Source organism: Furipterus horrens, unplaced genomic scaffold (genome assembly GCF_987537825.1).
Source record: "Furipterus horrens unplaced genomic scaffold, mFurHor1.1.pri manual_scaffold_4, whole genome shotgun sequence".
Taxonomy (NCBI): Eukaryota; Metazoa; Chordata; class Mammalia; order Chiroptera; family Furipteridae; genus Furipterus; species Furipterus horrens.
This window is the reverse complement of record NW_028327174.1, coordinates 86,999,613-87,018,014: the sequence shown is the minus strand read 5'-3', so window position 1 is coordinate 87,018,014 and position 18,402 is coordinate 86,999,613. Positions and strand designations below refer to the sequence as shown.

The 18,402-nt window shown below is 36.9% G+C and overlaps 1 protein-coding gene across 1 annotated transcript in view; it reads right to left on the bottom strand.

Moving 5' to 3' along the window:
* The window catches only part of ZMYM2 (zinc finger MYM-type containing 2), a 147,231-nt gene that overhangs the window by 31,570 nt on the left and 97,259 nt on the right, over window positions 1-18,402 (bottom strand). The window contains exons 17-23 of the mRNA XM_090273724.1: window positions 11,901-12,030; window positions 11,093-11,208; window positions 9,465-9,636; window positions 8,221-8,346; window positions 7,364-7,458; window positions 5,891-6,059; window positions 5,536-5,687 (exon numbers count right to left, since the gene is read on the bottom strand). Coding sequence (XP_090129850.1) covers window positions 5,536-5,687; window positions 5,891-6,059; window positions 7,364-7,458; window positions 8,221-8,346; window positions 9,465-9,636; window positions 11,093-11,208; window positions 11,901-12,030 — 960 coding nt within the window. The remainder of the gene's footprint in view (window positions 1-5,535; window positions 5,688-5,890; window positions 6,060-7,363; window positions 7,459-8,220; window positions 8,347-9,464; window positions 9,637-11,092; window positions 11,209-11,900; window positions 12,031-18,402) is intronic.

Genomic DNA, 18,402 nt, shown 5'->3' with positions numbered 1-18,402 from the left:
AACAGCAAAATTTTCTTGACTAGTGGGAAGAACTAGGTACACTAGAGATGGGTAGGGTAGAGAACCCACATTTTGCTGGCTCTTACTACTCTTTGATTTAGTTATATGGATATAGTCTTAATTATAAAAGTAGAAGCCATTTTAAATAAAATTTTGTATGAAACCATACAACATATGATAAGGTAGAGTTGGATTAAAACAAGTGAGTAAATCTAAAACTCAATTTCTCTTGTTCTAAGTTAACTTGGCAGAACTCTATTGCTTTTTCAACGCTTTTAAAATTGGGTGAACTAGGCTTCCAGTCAAGAGCACAGATAGGTAAACTTGGTACTCACATCCTCCCACAACCATGTCAAAATTACAACTAAACTTCAGAACAATCATCAAGAACTGCCTGAAATATAGCTGAACAGAAGTTCTATAACTAAGGACAAAAAGCAGCAGCCACAGAGACTGGTAAGAGAGGAAGATACTCCAAACAGGCTGGTCACACAGCCACATGTAAGGTTAAAAATCAGGATAGATAACTCAGCTGAGGAGGTTCCCCCTGAGGAGCAAGGAGTCCAAGCGCCACATCAGGACCCCACTCTAGGGTTCCAATGCCAAAAAGAGCAGACCCCACAACTTCTGGCTGAAAAAAATGACCTAGGATTGCAGCTGAGACAACTCCAGAAATCCTAGGCATTCCTTTTAAAAGGCTTGTGCGCACACTTACTTGGACTCACTCAGACTCACTGGCTCTGAGCTCCAGCACTGGGGCAGCAACTAGAAAGGCAACAGGAACATATAAAGAGAAGCTGAATTTTCTAGTTTCTATATGAAGGACAAGCTTTCTCCCAGACCTAAGTGCTGGCACAGGCCACTGTTCCTTTGCTGAGCTCCCCCCGCAACACAGAGCCAGCAAAAGGCACCATAACTGAGTCTCAATCTGGCTAATTTGCCCCACCTTGTGATTCCCAGAGACACCAACCCACCCAGCTTTCAGACCCACACAAGCCGTTTCCAGTGGCTTTTCCAAACCAACACCTTTGTTGTCTCATGCTGCAGACTTTTCCTAAAATCTCTCAAAGATTCACAAACCTCCAACAAGTAGCATCTGGCTTTGGCATGCCCCGTACCTTTTGTTAAGTGGTCCCTGGCCCAGTACTAGTGTTAGCTGGCCACAGCTCACAGCTTGGCCTCTCCTGGGCAACTCTAAGTCCAACACAAGTAGCAGCCACCTGCAGAATGCTTTATAGCTCATGTCAGGTGGGCTCAGGCAGGGCACAGGTCACAGCTGATTTTGGCCTGCACCAACCAGGAGGCCAAGTGGCCAGTTTCAGATCACACTAGAGCACCACACAGTCACACACTAGTCACACTGTGGTCGCAGCCATTACTCTAAGCTGACTGGCCTGGGGGTAAATCCCTCCCACTGACATGTCAACAGCAGCCAAGTCTGAACTACAACAGGAGGATGCACACAATCCACATTGAGTAGTACCTGGAGCACCAAATCAGATGACCAGGAAGGCTTTGCTACTAAGCCCTATAGTGCACCTATTACATAAGGCCATTCTACCAAGACCAAGAGACATAGTAGCTCTACCTAATTCATAGAAACAAACACACTGGGGGCAGCCAAAAGGAGGAGACAAATAGAGGCAAGCAAACTACCAGATGCAGAAGTCAAAACCCTGGTTATAAATATGCTCAGTGATTTCAGTGAGAACTTAAACTAAGAGATAGAAAACAAAAATTGAAAATAGAAACATAAAAAAGAACCAATCAAAAATAAAGGATACACTAACTGAAATGAAGAAGCAGAGATTCAAATCAGCAATTTGGAATAAAGCTGAAAACACCCAATTTGTAGAACAAAAAGAAAAGAGAACCCCTCCCTTCCCCCTCAAAATAAAGATAGTGTAATGAGCCTGTGGGACAACTCCAAGCATACCAATACTTGCATCATGGTGGTGCCAGAGGAGAAAAGAGACAGAGCAACAAACTGAAAACCTATTTTAAAAAATAAAGACAAAAAGCTTCCCTAACCTAGTAAAGAAAATAGACATATAAGTCCAGGAAGCACAGAAAGTCTCAGACAAGATAAACCCAAAGAGGCCCACACCAAGACACATCATAATTAAAATGTCACAAAGAGAGAAACTTAAAAGCAGCAAGAGAAAAGCAGTTAGTTACCTACAAGGAAGCCCCTATAAGACTGTCAGCTGATTTCTCAAAATAAACTCTGCAGGCCAGAAGGGATTAGCACAAAAAATTCAAAGTGATGAAAAGTAAGGACCTACAACAAAGATTACTCTACCCAGAAAAGCTATCATTTAGAATCGAAGGTCAGAAAAAAGTTTCCCAGACAAGAAAAAGCTGAAGGAGTTGATCAGCACAAAATCAGTACAGTATTCCCTCACTTATCGCAGGTATTACGTTCTAGGCGCCCCACTGCAATAGCTGAAAATTCGCGAAGTAGGAACCTTACATTTATTTTAGTATTTATATATATTTTAAGGCTTTATAGACCCTTCCCACACTTATAAACCGTTCCCAGTCCCTTATTAGCCTTTCCCACTCCCTTATTAACCTTTTCCACACTTTTATAAACACTACTTATGTTCTTAAACATATTCTACATTCTTAAACCTACGTAACTTTAACATACGTAACATATGTATACAGTGCTGCAAAATCCGGCGATATAGCGAAAAATCCGTGATAAGTAATTAAGTATTTTTTAAAATCCCATGATACAGTGAGGCTGCGATAAGTGAACTGCGATATAGAGAGGGACTACTGTATTACAAGAAATGTTAATGGGTCTTCTTTAAGAAGAAAAAAGACCAAATATCTGAATAATAAAATGGCAATAAATACATATCTATCATCAATTACTTTTAATGCAAATGGAGTAAATGCTCCAATACAAAGACACAGGGTGGCTTAATGGATAACAAAACAAAACACTTACACAAGCTCTCTAAAAGAGACTCAACTGAGATCAAAAGACACCCACAGACTAAAAGTAAAGGGATGGAAAAAAGATATTTCATTAAAATGAAAACAAAAACAGCTGTGGTGGCAATACTTACACCAAACGAAATAGACTATAAAACAAAGGCTATTACAACAGACAAAGAAGGACCCAGCAATTTTACTTCTGGGTATCTATCTGAAGAAACCCAAAACGCTAAATTGAAAAGACATATGCCTCATATATTCACTGTAGTATTACTTACAATAGCCAAGATGAAGAAGTGGTGCAATGAAATATAATTAAATATAACTGAGCCATAAAAAAAAAAAAAAAAAAAAAAAAAATCTTTTCATGTGCAACAACATGAAATAAGTCAGAGGAAGACAAATGTCAGATCATTTTGCTTATATGTGGAACATATAAAACAAAATAAATGAACAAGCAGAACTGAAGCAGACTCATAGATACAGAGAACATTTTGACAGTTACCAGATGGAGGGGGTTCGGAGAATAGGTGAAAAGAGCAAAGAGATTAAGAAGTACAAATTAAAAAAAAAAAAAGAAGTACAAATTGGTTGTTACAGAATAGTCATGGGGATATAAAGTACAGCATAGGGAATATAGTTGAGAATATTCTAATTACTACATTTGTATGGTGTCAGATGGGTACTAGGATTTATCAGGGTGACCACTTCATAAATTATATAATTGTCTAGTCACTATTATACACTTGAAACTAATACAATTACATTAGTAAACTAATACAATTAGTAATGTAATTATAAAAATAAAATACAACTATAGTTTTTAAAATTTAATTATTAAAAATAAAACGATTGAACTATTTCTAAGATGATATAGATATTCTCTTTTTAAAAATTACCTTAAAAAATTGTGTGTGTGTGTATGTATTCTGGATATATAGGTCTATTGTGTAACAGTCATAACAATCATCCAGGTGAGTGAGGACTATGTGGACAGATTAGTACAAGACACAAAGGAGTAATACCCACTTTCTGTTTGCTCCCAACGGGAATTTTGTAATAAATAACTTGTTATTACATCACAGGATTGAGATGTTTTCACCTATACCTGGCACCATATTTATAAATGCTATACCTACTCTTTTCTATTACAAGGATAACAAAAGAGGAAGGAAGGGAAAACACATACACAGGTCTACAACGCTGTGCCAGAGCCACTGAGGCCAGATATGGTTCAGAATTCACAAGTTTGGGGGTTTTTACAGAGGACACACAGGGCACGTACATAATTACACAATATTCCTAGAGTGGTCTAGGGAAGCACACTATACTTGTTTAGAAACATTAACAATTCTACAGTGAATTCTATTAATATTCTAAGAAGTAATTTTTTTTTTTAAGTATAATAAAGACAACAGCATTACGACTCTTTGAGGTGGGTTTTATAGTCAAAGCAGTTTCCGTGAAAATTTTGATTCTCAGGTTTTGGGATTTTGGAATAGTGAACCTAGTATTGCAATATAAACATAAAGATCAAAGTACATATAAATCTATCAAAGAATAAGAAGAAACAAAATCTACTCTATTTCTTTTAGGCTGCTACTGCAAAGTAGGTGATGGTCTTTGAACACACAGTAATGTACAGATATGTGCTACTGCCCCACACTGCTAACATTCTCTATCCTAAAGAGAATGAAAGTAAAATACAAATTAAGACAATTCTAGTTTTCTTCAGTAACTTATTTCAGTATGCTGTTAGCAGCATAGCACTGAAATTTTAGGCCTATAAACAAAACCCCGCATAAGAAGATCTCTTCCACTATTTTACCACATTTAAAAACACACAGGATGTGAAGCGAGGATCCTATCTGACCTCTGGGCTCAAACCAGTACAATTAGTTTAGAACCAGAAGCTATTGCCTACATCTGATCTTCACGTTTACTATGGAAAACAGACTCACTCCAGATTCAGACATGCAGTTATAGTTTATCTAAAACCCCTAGAAAATGGTCTGCTTTTTTAAGATAATTCCAAAAAACTAATGAGTAGGTACAGTATTTAACACTTCAAAAACACATGAATGTGTATACTGAAACAGGCCGCCTATGCACACATTTTCTGATCACCTGTGTATCAGCATGGATCAATGCATATATGTATCATGCCTCAGAGTGCTAATTCATTTGCTTGAAACTGTAATAAGAGAATGATGTAATCTTGTTTATCATACATATGGTAACAGACATACAACATTGTTAGGAGTATTATGGAAGATACCAGAGTTTCAAAAGACCTGTTCTTTCTGGATTTGGTACACAGTTTTGGAGAACTTGATAATTTTTAGGAACATATCACATTAGATCAGAAACACATATACACAAAGAAACTCAGAAAATACTTTAAAATATCCTAATATTTCTGAATAGATTAAATTATTTTTTTTGTCTTTCCCGGTAAAGAAATAAATCATTATGTTCCATAAAGCTATTTTAATATTCTTGAAGCATAACATTTTTTGTCCAAGAACTACCACAACAATCTTTCTTATTACCGTTATATTCAAAAGTAGGCAACAAATTACTAACCTCCTGTATCCCAAGGCAAAGATAATAGATGCTGTCGGGTGCATAACTCTCTCCATTTGGCCGGCGGACCTCATTGACAAAATGGGCTAGTCCATAGTTAAGCTCAGCCATTGTATGAGACAGCAGATCCTCTTTTAATTTTACTGACTTAGCTAAAAAATAAAATAAAATAAAAAATTAGTAATTGGTATTATTTACTGTCTTAAGATTAATAAACTCCCTGAAATTAATTTATTCTATGTTAAAAACTTAAAAAGCAAAATAAAAGCTAAATATATATACAAACTAGAGGTAGTTAATAACAAAATTCTTGCTTTTAAATAGGATGTAGGGGAAATAAAATCAAAATACTTACGAGATTTTAGCTCATCTAATACCAGAAGATCTTCATCAAGTCGCCTAGTTTTGACCCAGTGTTTCCATGCATTTACACCATACGTGTATTTGAAAGGAAAGCTGCATTCTGAATTGTCAGAACTATCATCATGAGACTGGTATCCTGATACAGCTTTTCTCTTTGCACCCTATTAATAAAACACCATTGTAAGTCTCCTTCTGAAATCTATAGTATATTATGACTTTATGTAAGCCATCAATCAAAAAATGCAAATTAAAGAAGTATATTTATAGGACCACTATAATAGAAAAACAATAAATAAATCAAAAAAAAATTTTAAGTATATTTATATGGTTAGAACTGACTGGCATTTCTGAATCTGAGAACAGTTACCTATAACATCCCTTGAAACATATCTCCAGGAATGCCGTTTTTCTACATAAACCACTGCATACAATAATATTTTATTCACTTCTGCTAGGAGTCACTGATGAGAAAATAAATGACATAATAAACTAATAATCTGAAATAAAAGGATTATAAATATTAATGTAAGAGAGATATTTAAGAACCTTTCAATAATTCCATCGTATAGGGAATGACCACTCAACTCCTTTTCACTTTCCTCATGGTACTGTTTGCTGTACAAAAGTTTTAAATTTTGATGTAATCCAATTCATCTTTTTGCATTTTGTTCCTTGTGCTTTTGGTGTTATATCTAAGAAACAATGCCTAAATGAAGGTAATTAAAATTGAGATCTAAGTTTTCTTCTAAGCATTTTATAATTTAAGATCTTACATTTAGGTCTATGACCGATTTTGAGTTAATTTTTTGTTATGTCAGGTAGGAGGTCCAACTTCATTCTACTGCAGGATACTCCATTTTCAGTTTCTTTCTTTAGGGGGCAATTTGTGAAAGTCACCTTTTATTTTTTCTTTTGACCTTACTTTATGTTGGAAATGAGAAACAGAGAAAGTGGTTGATAAAGTATTTAAAACAATAACACCTATTAATACAATTAGATTTGGTCTACCTGAATCACTGTTAAAGGAGTCTGAGATGTCTATGTGTTGGTATGCTTAAAAGAAACCATATATAATCAACTATGTACTCCAACCTCACTAATTAGTTTCATCAAAAATAATGATGATAAAAAGTTCCCCAGAAAATAGTCTCAATTCTTGTCAAAGAATTGAATTTACTTGCAACTATGTCAATCTTTTATCAATACAAAACTGAAAGTAAAAACTAAGTGGCAATAATACTCACTCCTCTTCTGCGAAGTTACAATTAAATCTGAGACATTTTTATCACCTAGAAATGAAGTATTAAGAAATTTACCTCTTAAAGCCTTTTTAAATCTAGAAAACAAAATATCTTCCCACAGTCACAGGCACAACTGAGAAGCCCTGTATCCTGACTCTATACCTGTATAGAGATATTACTATACAGATATTAACAAAATGCAAAAATACTATTAATTTTTATACCTTTTTTTTAGATCGAGGTCTAGGCTGTTCCTCATATTCTTCTCCAAAAACAGGTGGTAATAAAAATTCATTTTCCATATCAAGTTCCTCAGCAGCTGACAATAAAATCAGAAGAACTTGCATTTCAAATGTAATAGTAGAGGTTTATGTTACATGATCACAAACAACAAAGAAACAACCACAGAATGTAAACAGGCACCCGTGTTGGAGACAATCTGATTGTATTGGGGTGAGGAGTTATGATCCTTCTGTACCTAACATGGCTTATGAGTTCTGATAAATCCTTTTCAGATTCTTAAAAACATGTATAATGAGTATCAATATAAAATTCTCAAGTAAATATATATCAGAAAAATTAATTACAACCTGAAATTCAATTCTAAGATCTAAATGGTCTCAGTACAAATCTGTTCAATCTATTAAATCTTTTCTAAAATAAAATGCTTTACGTTCTATTCAGTGTGCTTATTTCCATAAATAGATTTTAAAAAATAATGAAATTGGAAAACATTTCTTTTACAACAAAACATCTGAAAAGTTTTTTCCTTTTGAGGGTCATCTTAATTTTCAAAAAGGTCTCAAGCAACTTTTTACCAATATTTAAATTTTTAAAAAATATACAAACACTTCTTTATATTTGAGAAAATTTGTTTTTAAGACTTTAAAATATTCTGAAGTCCCTATAATTCAATACTATGCCTCATTTCACAAGTTATTTGGGTAAAAAGACAAATATGAACAGTAACGGCTATGACATAAACACTAAATGGATAATGATCATAACCACACTTAAGTCTCCATAACTAAATTCCATAACCATAGTTCACATTAAAAGAATAAATTAGCATGTTAAGTACCTCTGGGAAAATCTACTTCAATATCCAACTCTGGTTCATATGTTACATCAGGCAGGCTGGACTGTGTCTCTGGGTCAGAGTTCTTCAAAAGATCTGAACCAATTATGTCGGTCTCAATAATTACACCTGTAATCAATCCATACTGTCATTAGAATCAAATAAAAAAACTTCAACGGTACTTTTATGTAGCAAAATAAAGCCAATTAACTGTAAATGCAAAAAATGAATGCTTATATAAATTACTATACATTTTATAATTATTAGATAATCATGAGTACACAAAAACTTTTTAATCTTGTAAGTTTCTGACATCCCCTCTTCAAAAGTTAATAAGCATGCTTTGCTAGTAAAAACAGCTCAGATATTAGAGAATTTCTAAAAGTAATCTCTGTCAAAAGTAAACTAATGAGGATGGATAACTGCAATTTTCAACATTCTTCTTGAATTGTGACTTAAGTTTTTTCAAATCATTCAATATATGCTTATGTATAACTACCTTTCTAATGTTCTCATCAGTTGATTTCATATGTTTTTTTAACTGGAACACACAGTGAGAAGTGTGTTCCACTCAGTTTAAAATAACAATAAAAAATACTGGTTTAACACACTAAATCAATTTTACAACTCCCTAAAAAATGCTTCAAAAATACTGTCACAACCTGAAATATATACAACTTAAAGTATTTCTATTAAACTCTAAAGGGAATTAGCTTATGGTTGAAATAAGACCTGCTGTCACCAAAGGACTAAATATTCTAAGGGGAAGAATAAATATTCTAGAAGACAATGATCCACAACTCACTCATTACGCTGTACCATTTGGCAAGCAGTACCCTAACAGAAGTTTCGATAAACCCTGGTTTAGATCATGCAAGTGACATCACAAAACAAAATTGGGAATAACTATTACAAATAAGGGTCTGGATTATTATTAAAGCCTACTACAAATTAGTTTTGTGTCTGAGCTACTCCATTAAAACAAGAATAAATTTAAGTAACTCATACAAGTCAAATCCCGTTACAATTTTAAAAAGGGACTGTACAAATTTCTTCTTGAAATCGGGCTTTGCATAAGAGAGCACCTGAATAGATATAACTTGGCTCTCTTAATATAAAATACATTTTTGTTACAATGCTTCCCCAACTCCTATATCAAGGATGAAAATGCCCTATAACAATTAATAGCACTTAGTAACTAATAACCAACGACACACTCATACACAAGGTGTAACAGTGTCACTCACTGTTGATGTTAGCAGCATCTGTTTTCCCCTCATCTTCAGCCATCATGTCTGTCATTGTAAGCATCTCAGTATCAAGAGTATCTGAAGAAACTTTGCTTTTTAGCTCCTCAGCTGCTGCAGGGCTCTTCTCACTGCAGTCCATCCGGGCCGGCAGAAAAACAGGGACTGGTACCTAATTCACCAAAGTTATCTCAACATTAAAAGGTATTTTTCTAAAGTAAAAGTTAATGACACATGGTCTACTTTATCATTCTATACTGGATAAAAGCTTTGGAAAGAACACATATCAAAACTAAGATGTCAACTGTGACCAAAAAAAAGCCAAGAATATCAGCAGCTGATTTTTAAAATAATTTTTGAGATATCATCAACACAGCATTCCATAAAAGGACTGTCAATCAGAGCTGGCAAGAGAAATGAACTATATTTCCTATCTGTGGCCTGCTTGTCTGCCAAGTTCAGCATTAAAATCTGAAGACTTATATAGATGAATAAGAAGCATTCTTTGCCCTCAAAGAATTCAGAGCACAGTTGAGAAGGCAGATATAAACCAATTAACAGCACTTAGTAAAAACTAATGACAGCAACAGTGACAGAATATGACTGTGCTACTCTGCTTAGGGAATAACAATAACCGGAAGAAAAAGATCTAAAATTCATTAAGAATCAGGCACTGAGTAATGCAGACAGAGTGACAGAGGAAGGTAGAAGGACCCTTGCTGCTCCCCATGTGTTTAATATGTGCTACATTATATGATATATAAAATATATGATACATGATGTGATCATAAGCAAAGAGGAGCCACCTGGAAAAAATCTTCATCAATGTTCATGTTTGGGGTGTAGGTTAATAATCTGTTCTGGAAAACTGATAAATCATTTTTTAAAACTATCAGCAATTTTAGAGCTGGAATAACATTACAGATAATTCATTTCTACATCGCAATTTTAATGCTAAAGAAACCAATACCTGTGCCCCAGGGGGCTACACTAACCAAGCTCTGACATAAGAATCCTAAATACTGCAAGGGATTTAAAATAAAATAGAATGGTATTTGATTCACAACTCTATACCATGTTATAGTTCTAAAGCTTCAACAGTTTCACAAATATTTCCTTCTACAATGAACTCAAATGTATAATATAAAGTACATGTCCTAGAGGCTGTTGCTCAGTTGATTGGAGTGTCATCCCATGCACCAAAAGGTTGCAGGTTCAAATTCCAATCAGGAATCCTACAAGAGGCAACCAATCGATGTTTCTCACACTGATGTCTCTCTCTCCTTCCCGTCCCCCTCTCTCCCCACCGACATTCCTCTCCTTCCAAAAGCAATGAAAAAATGTCCCTGGGTGAGAAAATATTTTAAAAATTAAAATTAAATTAAAAATACAATTTGCATAAGCAGACACAGACATCTGCTTTTTTCTCACTCTCAAGGATGAACATATACATAATTCAACACGAAGCCATCACTGACAGAGATTCAAGCATACCTAAGTTAACTCTTAAAGAAAAGCTGGCTCAGCCCCATTTGCTAGTTTCATTTAAGCAATAGCTGCAACAACACTGCTCTCGCACTCATGCCTCATAAATCTCACAACAGAAAAATGGTTGAAATCCAACTTACAGGAACAGGAACTGTAGTAGGAACAGGGATATTCTGGCTGTACATGTGCATGGGTACTGGGATGTACACAGGCACAGGGATAGGCACTGGGACAAACTCTGTCTTCCAACTGTCATCTGCAAATATAACATGTAATGAGGGAGCTCATTAAATACTCAATGTTAAAATGATGTGGTAATTAAGGAAACATTTAAATGCCTCAGTACCCGTTTAAAAGAAATTTCAACTTTCCACAAAATTAGGTAACTTAAAAACAACAGAACTGAATGAAGTAGCTGTTCTAACTTATAAAGAGAATAGAATTTAAGCACTTTAATAGAAAACATTCTTTAAAAACATATAGTTCCTGACACCCTACAGATTCCCTCTCACCTCCCCACAAATAGATTTATTTAATCTAACAGTTAGAATACAGCTAAAGTTTAGATTTTGTGAAAATACGTATTTGAATTATTTCATCTCATTCTGAGGGAAACAGCATTGCTATTTCTACGGACCACACTCAGAGATGCCGTTCAGAGGGACCACTATAACTTTAGTGGGTCTGAGTCCCAACAAAATTTTTGCTACAGCATTATTTCACCAATGACATTAATTGTACCCGAGGCCTTAAAAAAGAAATTGATTTTCATTAATGATTTTAAATATGCTATATGCTCAAAATAATGTCTAAAATTAGTTAGGCAAAATTAACAGAAAATGACAAGGTGACTAACAAATCTGTAAACTATTATTTGAGAAAACCATGAACTGCATTAAGTGATGTGTAAATACAGGGAAGTATGTAAGTCAAATTCTCCAAACTTACCTGTCTGACAAGATTTGGTCTGCATGTGAGGTTTACAGTAAGTAGCTTTTGTCATTGTTAAAGGTTTGCAAAGAACTGCTTTGTTCTTCATCTCTTTGTTAGGTGTTGGAGAAGGAGGTGGTGCTGTTCCCTAAAGAGAGGCAAAGAGAAACACTTTGTTTTTACCTTTGATTTTTATTATTTCATGGTGGAAATGAATATCTAATTTCTAAAGCTGTGGAGGAATCACTATGTAACTAAATTATGTTATTAATATTACCTTTAGGACTTCTGGTCAAGATGGAGGCATTAATCAGAGAGATGCAAATTAAAACCACAATGATACCCCACCTCACACAAGTCAGAATGGCCAGCATCAACAAATGAACAAACAAGTGCTGGCGAGGATGTGGAGAAAAGGGAACCCTAGTGCACTGTTGGTGGGAATGAAGACAAGTGCAGCAACTATGGAAAACACTACGGAATTTCCTCAAAAAATTAAAAATGGAACTGCCTTTTGAACCAGCAATTCCATTGTTAGAATTATATCCGAAGAATCCTGAAATACCAATTAAAAAGAACCTATGCAGCCCTATGTTCATAGCAGCACTATTTACAATAGCCAAGTGCTGGAAATAGCCTAAGTGTCCATCTGTAGATGAGTGGATCAAAAAATTGTGGTACATTTACACAACGGAGTACTACATAGCAGAAAGAAAAAAGGAACTTCTACCATTTTTGCAACAACATGGATGGAACTGGAGGGAATTATGCTCAGTGAAATAAGCAAGGCAATGAAAGAAAAATGCCATATGATATCACCTAATACAGGAGACTACTGAACAACACAAACGAGCAAAATTGAACCAGAGGTCTGTAAACAAGGAGAAGACTAACAGTGACAAGGGCAGAGGGGGGAGGGAGAGAAGGGGGTAAGAAGTGGAAGGGTCTAGTGAAAGAACATGTATAAATAATGACCCACAGACATGGACAACTAGGTGGGGACTGACTGTGGGAGAAGGGGTGGGCAGAGTGGGGGAAAGCAATAGGGGAAAAAGTGGGACAACTGTAATAGAAAAACAAAAATTTTTAGTGGGGGAAAAAAAATGAAAGCAAAATAAATTAATAAATGAGTCAAGCACATCAACCCCATAAAAATAAAAAATTCTCACATGTAGTAAAGTGAACAAAAGAAAATATTTAGAATAGAAATGCAATTTTAGTGAATATGAGGACAAGGATTTTCCTTCACACTGTATATTTGTCTCCCTACCTGATTCCTCCAGAATTTGGGATTCTAAAGAAGTAATGACATAACATTCCTTGCATTAAACTAATCAGACCAGTTGTTTTAAAAGAGGTTTTGTTGACCATGATTTGACTGGAATGTCATGCCTAAAGGGGCACATGCTTGGACTCCGGTTGTTACCAAAAAGCCCTGAAGAACTGGGAATGACTTTCGAAGGTAATAAAAGCCCATGAAATAAAAGGCCTGGTACCATGGTTGGTTGTGCGGTCCACAGCAATCTTTCCAGGGAAGGAATGAAGGTTGTTTTCCTGAAAGATGGCTAGAATGGACATTAAGGCACAATGGAAAACCTGAAGGACTTGGAAAAGACAGGTGTGTACAGGCAAGGCTGAATGCCAGGTATGTGGCCCAGCTTCTGTGCCCTGAAGGGCAGACTGAAGGTCACCCTAAATGATCCTTGGGTAAGTTGCAGCAAAGCAGAACTAAAGATCATAAGTGATCATTTGCTGCTCTTGTTGTGTTTATGCAAATGAACAGAATGAATTAAAGCTCAATTTAACGCAGTCCCTTTAATGACAAGGAGGGTAATCTTGAGGAGAAAAATCACAATGCTCAGTGGTAGACTATAAACTAGTGCAGCTGTCTTTAAAGTTTATTTTCATTTAGTTTCTTTTCATTTGAAAATTAAACTAAGTCTATGACATCGTCAAAGATGCTTAATTTACAGGCAAGAAGAATTTCAAATGCCTTGCAACTGGATGTCTTTCCAATAAGACAGTCTTGCAGATTTAGAAACTGGTTTGTGTGTTGTGCAAATTAACATGCGTGTTCTGTTTTCATAAGGCATAAGCCTATGACCTCATTACCTGAGTGCTTGAATGTATGCATAGGCCTCACTTAATCCTGTCTGCATCGCTGCCTCCGGAGACTAAACGGTTTGGCTGAACTAAGTGGCTGGGTTGGTGAAATATGGGGTGGTCTGTGGGCTTCACTTTAAAACTGGTTTCTCTTTTCTATCCTAATGGGTTGGACAGAAAGGGCCCAGAGGTCTGAGAGAGGGGAAACCTAAAATACTCCCCTCAGCCCAAATTAAGTATAGTGGGCAAAAGGGTTTTGGACAGGTGTGACGTGCCTTGCACATCTTCCTCCAAAAAGAAGCCTTCTTCCCTAATGTGGGACATTAAAAAATTAATCCCTACCTTTTGTCATCTAGTGGTTATGGACTGAATGATGCCTTTTTAACCCTGTTGCCAAATCTGTTGCCCCCAGAACAGTCAACTGACCTGGAATCTGGAAGATCCTTACCCATGTGGGAAGGCCACCCTCTCCTCCACACCTGCACTCTTATTAGGGATTTCTGGACCCAAGGGTAGGTAGAACAACAACCATGTCAAGCTTAAAGCAGCTAGAGGAGCACAAGACCTTCACCCATTGTCCTTTATAAGATTATAAAGGGTCTTAAGTCTGAGAGGGGTAATTGTTCTTTTTTATTGTTATAAAAAATTAATTGATGGACTTCTGGCCAAGAAGAGGCGTAGACAGACACGCTGGGTCTCCCTCCCCTACTAAGAAGGAATACAACTACCTCAAAACTTGAAACAACCAGAAGTTCCAGAAAATCAAACGATGGAAGTCCAGCAAACAAAGATATAAAGAAGAAATACTCATCCAGACAGGTACAAGGGGCAGAGAGATCACATAGTGTGGTGGCAGCAGCGGCGGCGGCGGCGGCGGCGAGCCAGCAGAAAGTGCAGTCACACGTTTAAAAAAGTCAGGAGGGACACCTGCGGAGCATTCCCAGCTCCTCATCAAACCTCACAGCTCAGGGTCCCAGCACAAGGGAAAAATCAAGCCTCATTGCTTCTGACTGTGGAGACCAGTGGGTGTGGAGGCAGAAACTGTCAGGCTCTCAGCAGAGTCCGCTTGTTTAAAGGGCCCCCACAGTTCTAGAACGTCCACAAACCCACCCACTCTGGGAATGACAGACAGGCTAACAGCTAAAGGGGCGCCAGTCTGATGTGGAAGTGGGAGAACTGCCTGGAAAAGGGGCAAGTGCTAGGCAGGCGGCGTTATTCCCTCTTGGAAACCTCCCCCACATACTGTGCCACAACGTGGTGAAACAGGTAGACCTGTACTGACGAATCTCTAAGGCTCCGTCCCTTACAACATAACAGGAACAACAGCTCTACCTGGGACACAGAGGCAAACAAACACAGGAGCCTGACAGAATGAGGAGACAAGAGAAGTATGGTCCAAAAGGGGGAATGGATCAAGGTTCCAGTGGGAAAACTAAGCGACGGGGAGATAGCCAACCTCACAGATGAGGAGGCAGGCAACCTAACAGATGCAGAGTTCAAAACACTGGTGAAAGAGATGCTCACAGGCTTGACAGATATGCTTGAGTACTGCAAACACATAAGAGAAGAAGTGAAGGCTATGCTAAGTTAAACGAAGGAAAATCCACAACAAAACCAATGGTGAAGGGGAGGAAACTGGGGTTCAAATCAATGATTTTGAACATAAGGAAGAAAAAAAGTCAACCAGTGCACAATAAGGAAGCAAGAATTGGAAAAAATGAGGACAACTTCCCAAATTTTCCAAAGGAGATGGATATACAGGTCCCGGAAGCACGAAGGGTCCCAGGCAAGCTGGACCCAGAGGGAACCACACCAGGACACATCATGATTGAGATGCCAAAGGTGAAAGATAAAGAGAGAGTCCTGGGGGCAGCAGGAGAGGCAGAGAGTTTCCTACGCAGGGGGCGGGGGGTGGTGGTGGTGGTGGTGGTGTGCCTATAACACTATCAGCTGATTTCTCAGAGGACACTTTGCAGGCAGGAAGGGACTGGCAAGTAGTATTCAGTGTGATGAAAGGCAACCTGCAACCAGGATTATTCTATCCAGCAAGGCTATTATTTGGAATGGAAGGGTAGATGAAGTGCTTCCCAGACAAGGTAAAGCTAAAGGAGTTCATCATCACCAAGCCATCGTTATATGAAATGTCAAAGGGACTTACTGAAGAAAAAGAAGACCAAAACTATGAAGACTAAAATTATAACAAACTCACAACTATCAACAAATGAATCTAAAAAAAAAAAAAAAAAAAAAAAACCAAATCCAACTAAGCAAACCAGAATAGGAACAGAATCATAGGTATGGGGATCATTTGGAGGGTTATCAGCTGGGAGGGAGGAGGAGGAGAAATGGGGATATGGTGCAGCGATTAAGAAGCCTAATTGGTAGGTACAAAATAGACAGGGGAAAGTTAAGAATACAGGAAAGGGTGAGGCCAAAGAATGTATATGCATGACCCATTGACATGAACTAAGGGGGTGAGATTGCTGGAGGGAAGGAGGGTACTGGGCAGAGGGGAGTAAAGAGGAAAAAAATTGGAACTATTTTAAGAACATAATCAATAAAATATACCTTAAATAATTAATTAATTTTTAAAAAAGAATAATATAGGAAAGGGTGAATGAAGAACTTACATGCATGACCCATGGACATGAACTAAGGGGTTGGGATTTCTGGGGGAAGATGAGTACTGGATGGAGGGTAGCAAAGGGGAAAAAAAAAATGGAACAATTGTAACAGCATAATCAATAAAATATACTTTAAAAAATAAAATAAAACTTGACACCTAAAAAAATTTTTTTTTTTAAAAGATGGAGGCATTGGTAAACACACTTTGCCTCCTCGCACAACTATAGAAAGAATTACAACTAGACTACGAAACAAGTATCACCCAGAACCCTCGGAAAATTGAGGTGTATGGAAGTTCGACAACCAAGGATTTAAAGAAGCCAAATTCATTCAGACAAGTACGTCTTCTACAATAGGCCACACTACTAAGACAAGGAGTCAAGTCAGCACTACCTAATACACAAAAATACAGGGCGGCTTCCAAATGAGGAGATATTCCAGAAAAAGAATTAAACCAAATGGAGATAACCAACCTATCTGATGCACAGTTCAAGACACTGATCATCAGGATGTTCAAAGAACTCATTGAGTATGGCAAAAGCATAAAAAAAGACCAAGGTAGAAATGAAGATTACATTAAGTGAAATAACAAAAAAATATATAGAAAACCAATAGTGGAGGGGACACCAAGCTGAGAATCAATGAATGATTTGGAACATAAGGAAGTAAAAAAGCATTCACTCAGAACAGTAAGGGAAAAAAAGGAATTCAAGAAAAAAAGAAGAATAGTCTAAGAAGTCTCTGGAACATCTCCAAGGATACCAACATCTGAATTACAGGGATGCCAGAAGGAGAAGAGGAAGAACAACAAATTGAAAACTTATGTGAAAAAATAATGAAAGAAAACTTCCCTAATTTGGTGAAGGAAATAGACATACAAGTCCAAGAAACACAGCGAGTTCCAAACAAGAAGGACCCAATTAAAATGCCAAGGTTAAAGATAAAGAAAGAATCTTAATACAGCAGGAAAAAAGCAGAGTTACCTACAAAGGAGTTCCCTTAAGACTATCAGCTGATTTTTCAAGAGAAACTTTGCAGGGACTGGCAAGAAGTATTCAAAGTGATGAAAAACAAGGACCTACAATCAAGATTACTCTATCCATAAAGCTATCATTTAGAATTGAAAGGCAGATTAAATGCTTTCCAGACAAGAAGGTAAAGCTAAAGGAGTTCATCATCACCAAGCCATTAATATATGAAATGTTGAAGGGACTTAAGAGAAAGATCAAAACTATGATCATTAAAATGGCAACACATTCACAACTAACAACTAAAATCTTAAACAACAAACTACACTTAACAAGCACAACAGGAACAGAATCATAGATATGGCATTCATATGGAGGTTTATCAGCTGGGAGGGGAAAGGGGGGAGAATCAAGGACAAGATGCAGGAATTAAACATAAATTGGTAGGTACAAAATTGACAGTAGGATGTTAATACACTGTTGACTGTGAATTTTATACAAAAGCTACGCCATATCCTGACGATTTTATATAAAAGCTATCCCAAACTGTTACAGAGCAAAAGAGGGTTCTTTCACATAGTGCCTTGGTGTAAAACCCAACAATTAAGTGTTGAGGAAAACAGGATGTGGGGCAGTGAGCACTCCTGCTCAGGGTCCTTTTCTCCCATGGAACCCAGCACTTCCCCTGGTCCCCAAAAGGCTACATGCCAAAAACATGCCCAGAAATTCCCCATTTCTTATCTGTCAGCTCTCTCCTTCAGGATCTGGGGTATGATGTCATCAGCCTTCTTATAATAGTCCAGGAAAGCATGTGCCATATTGCA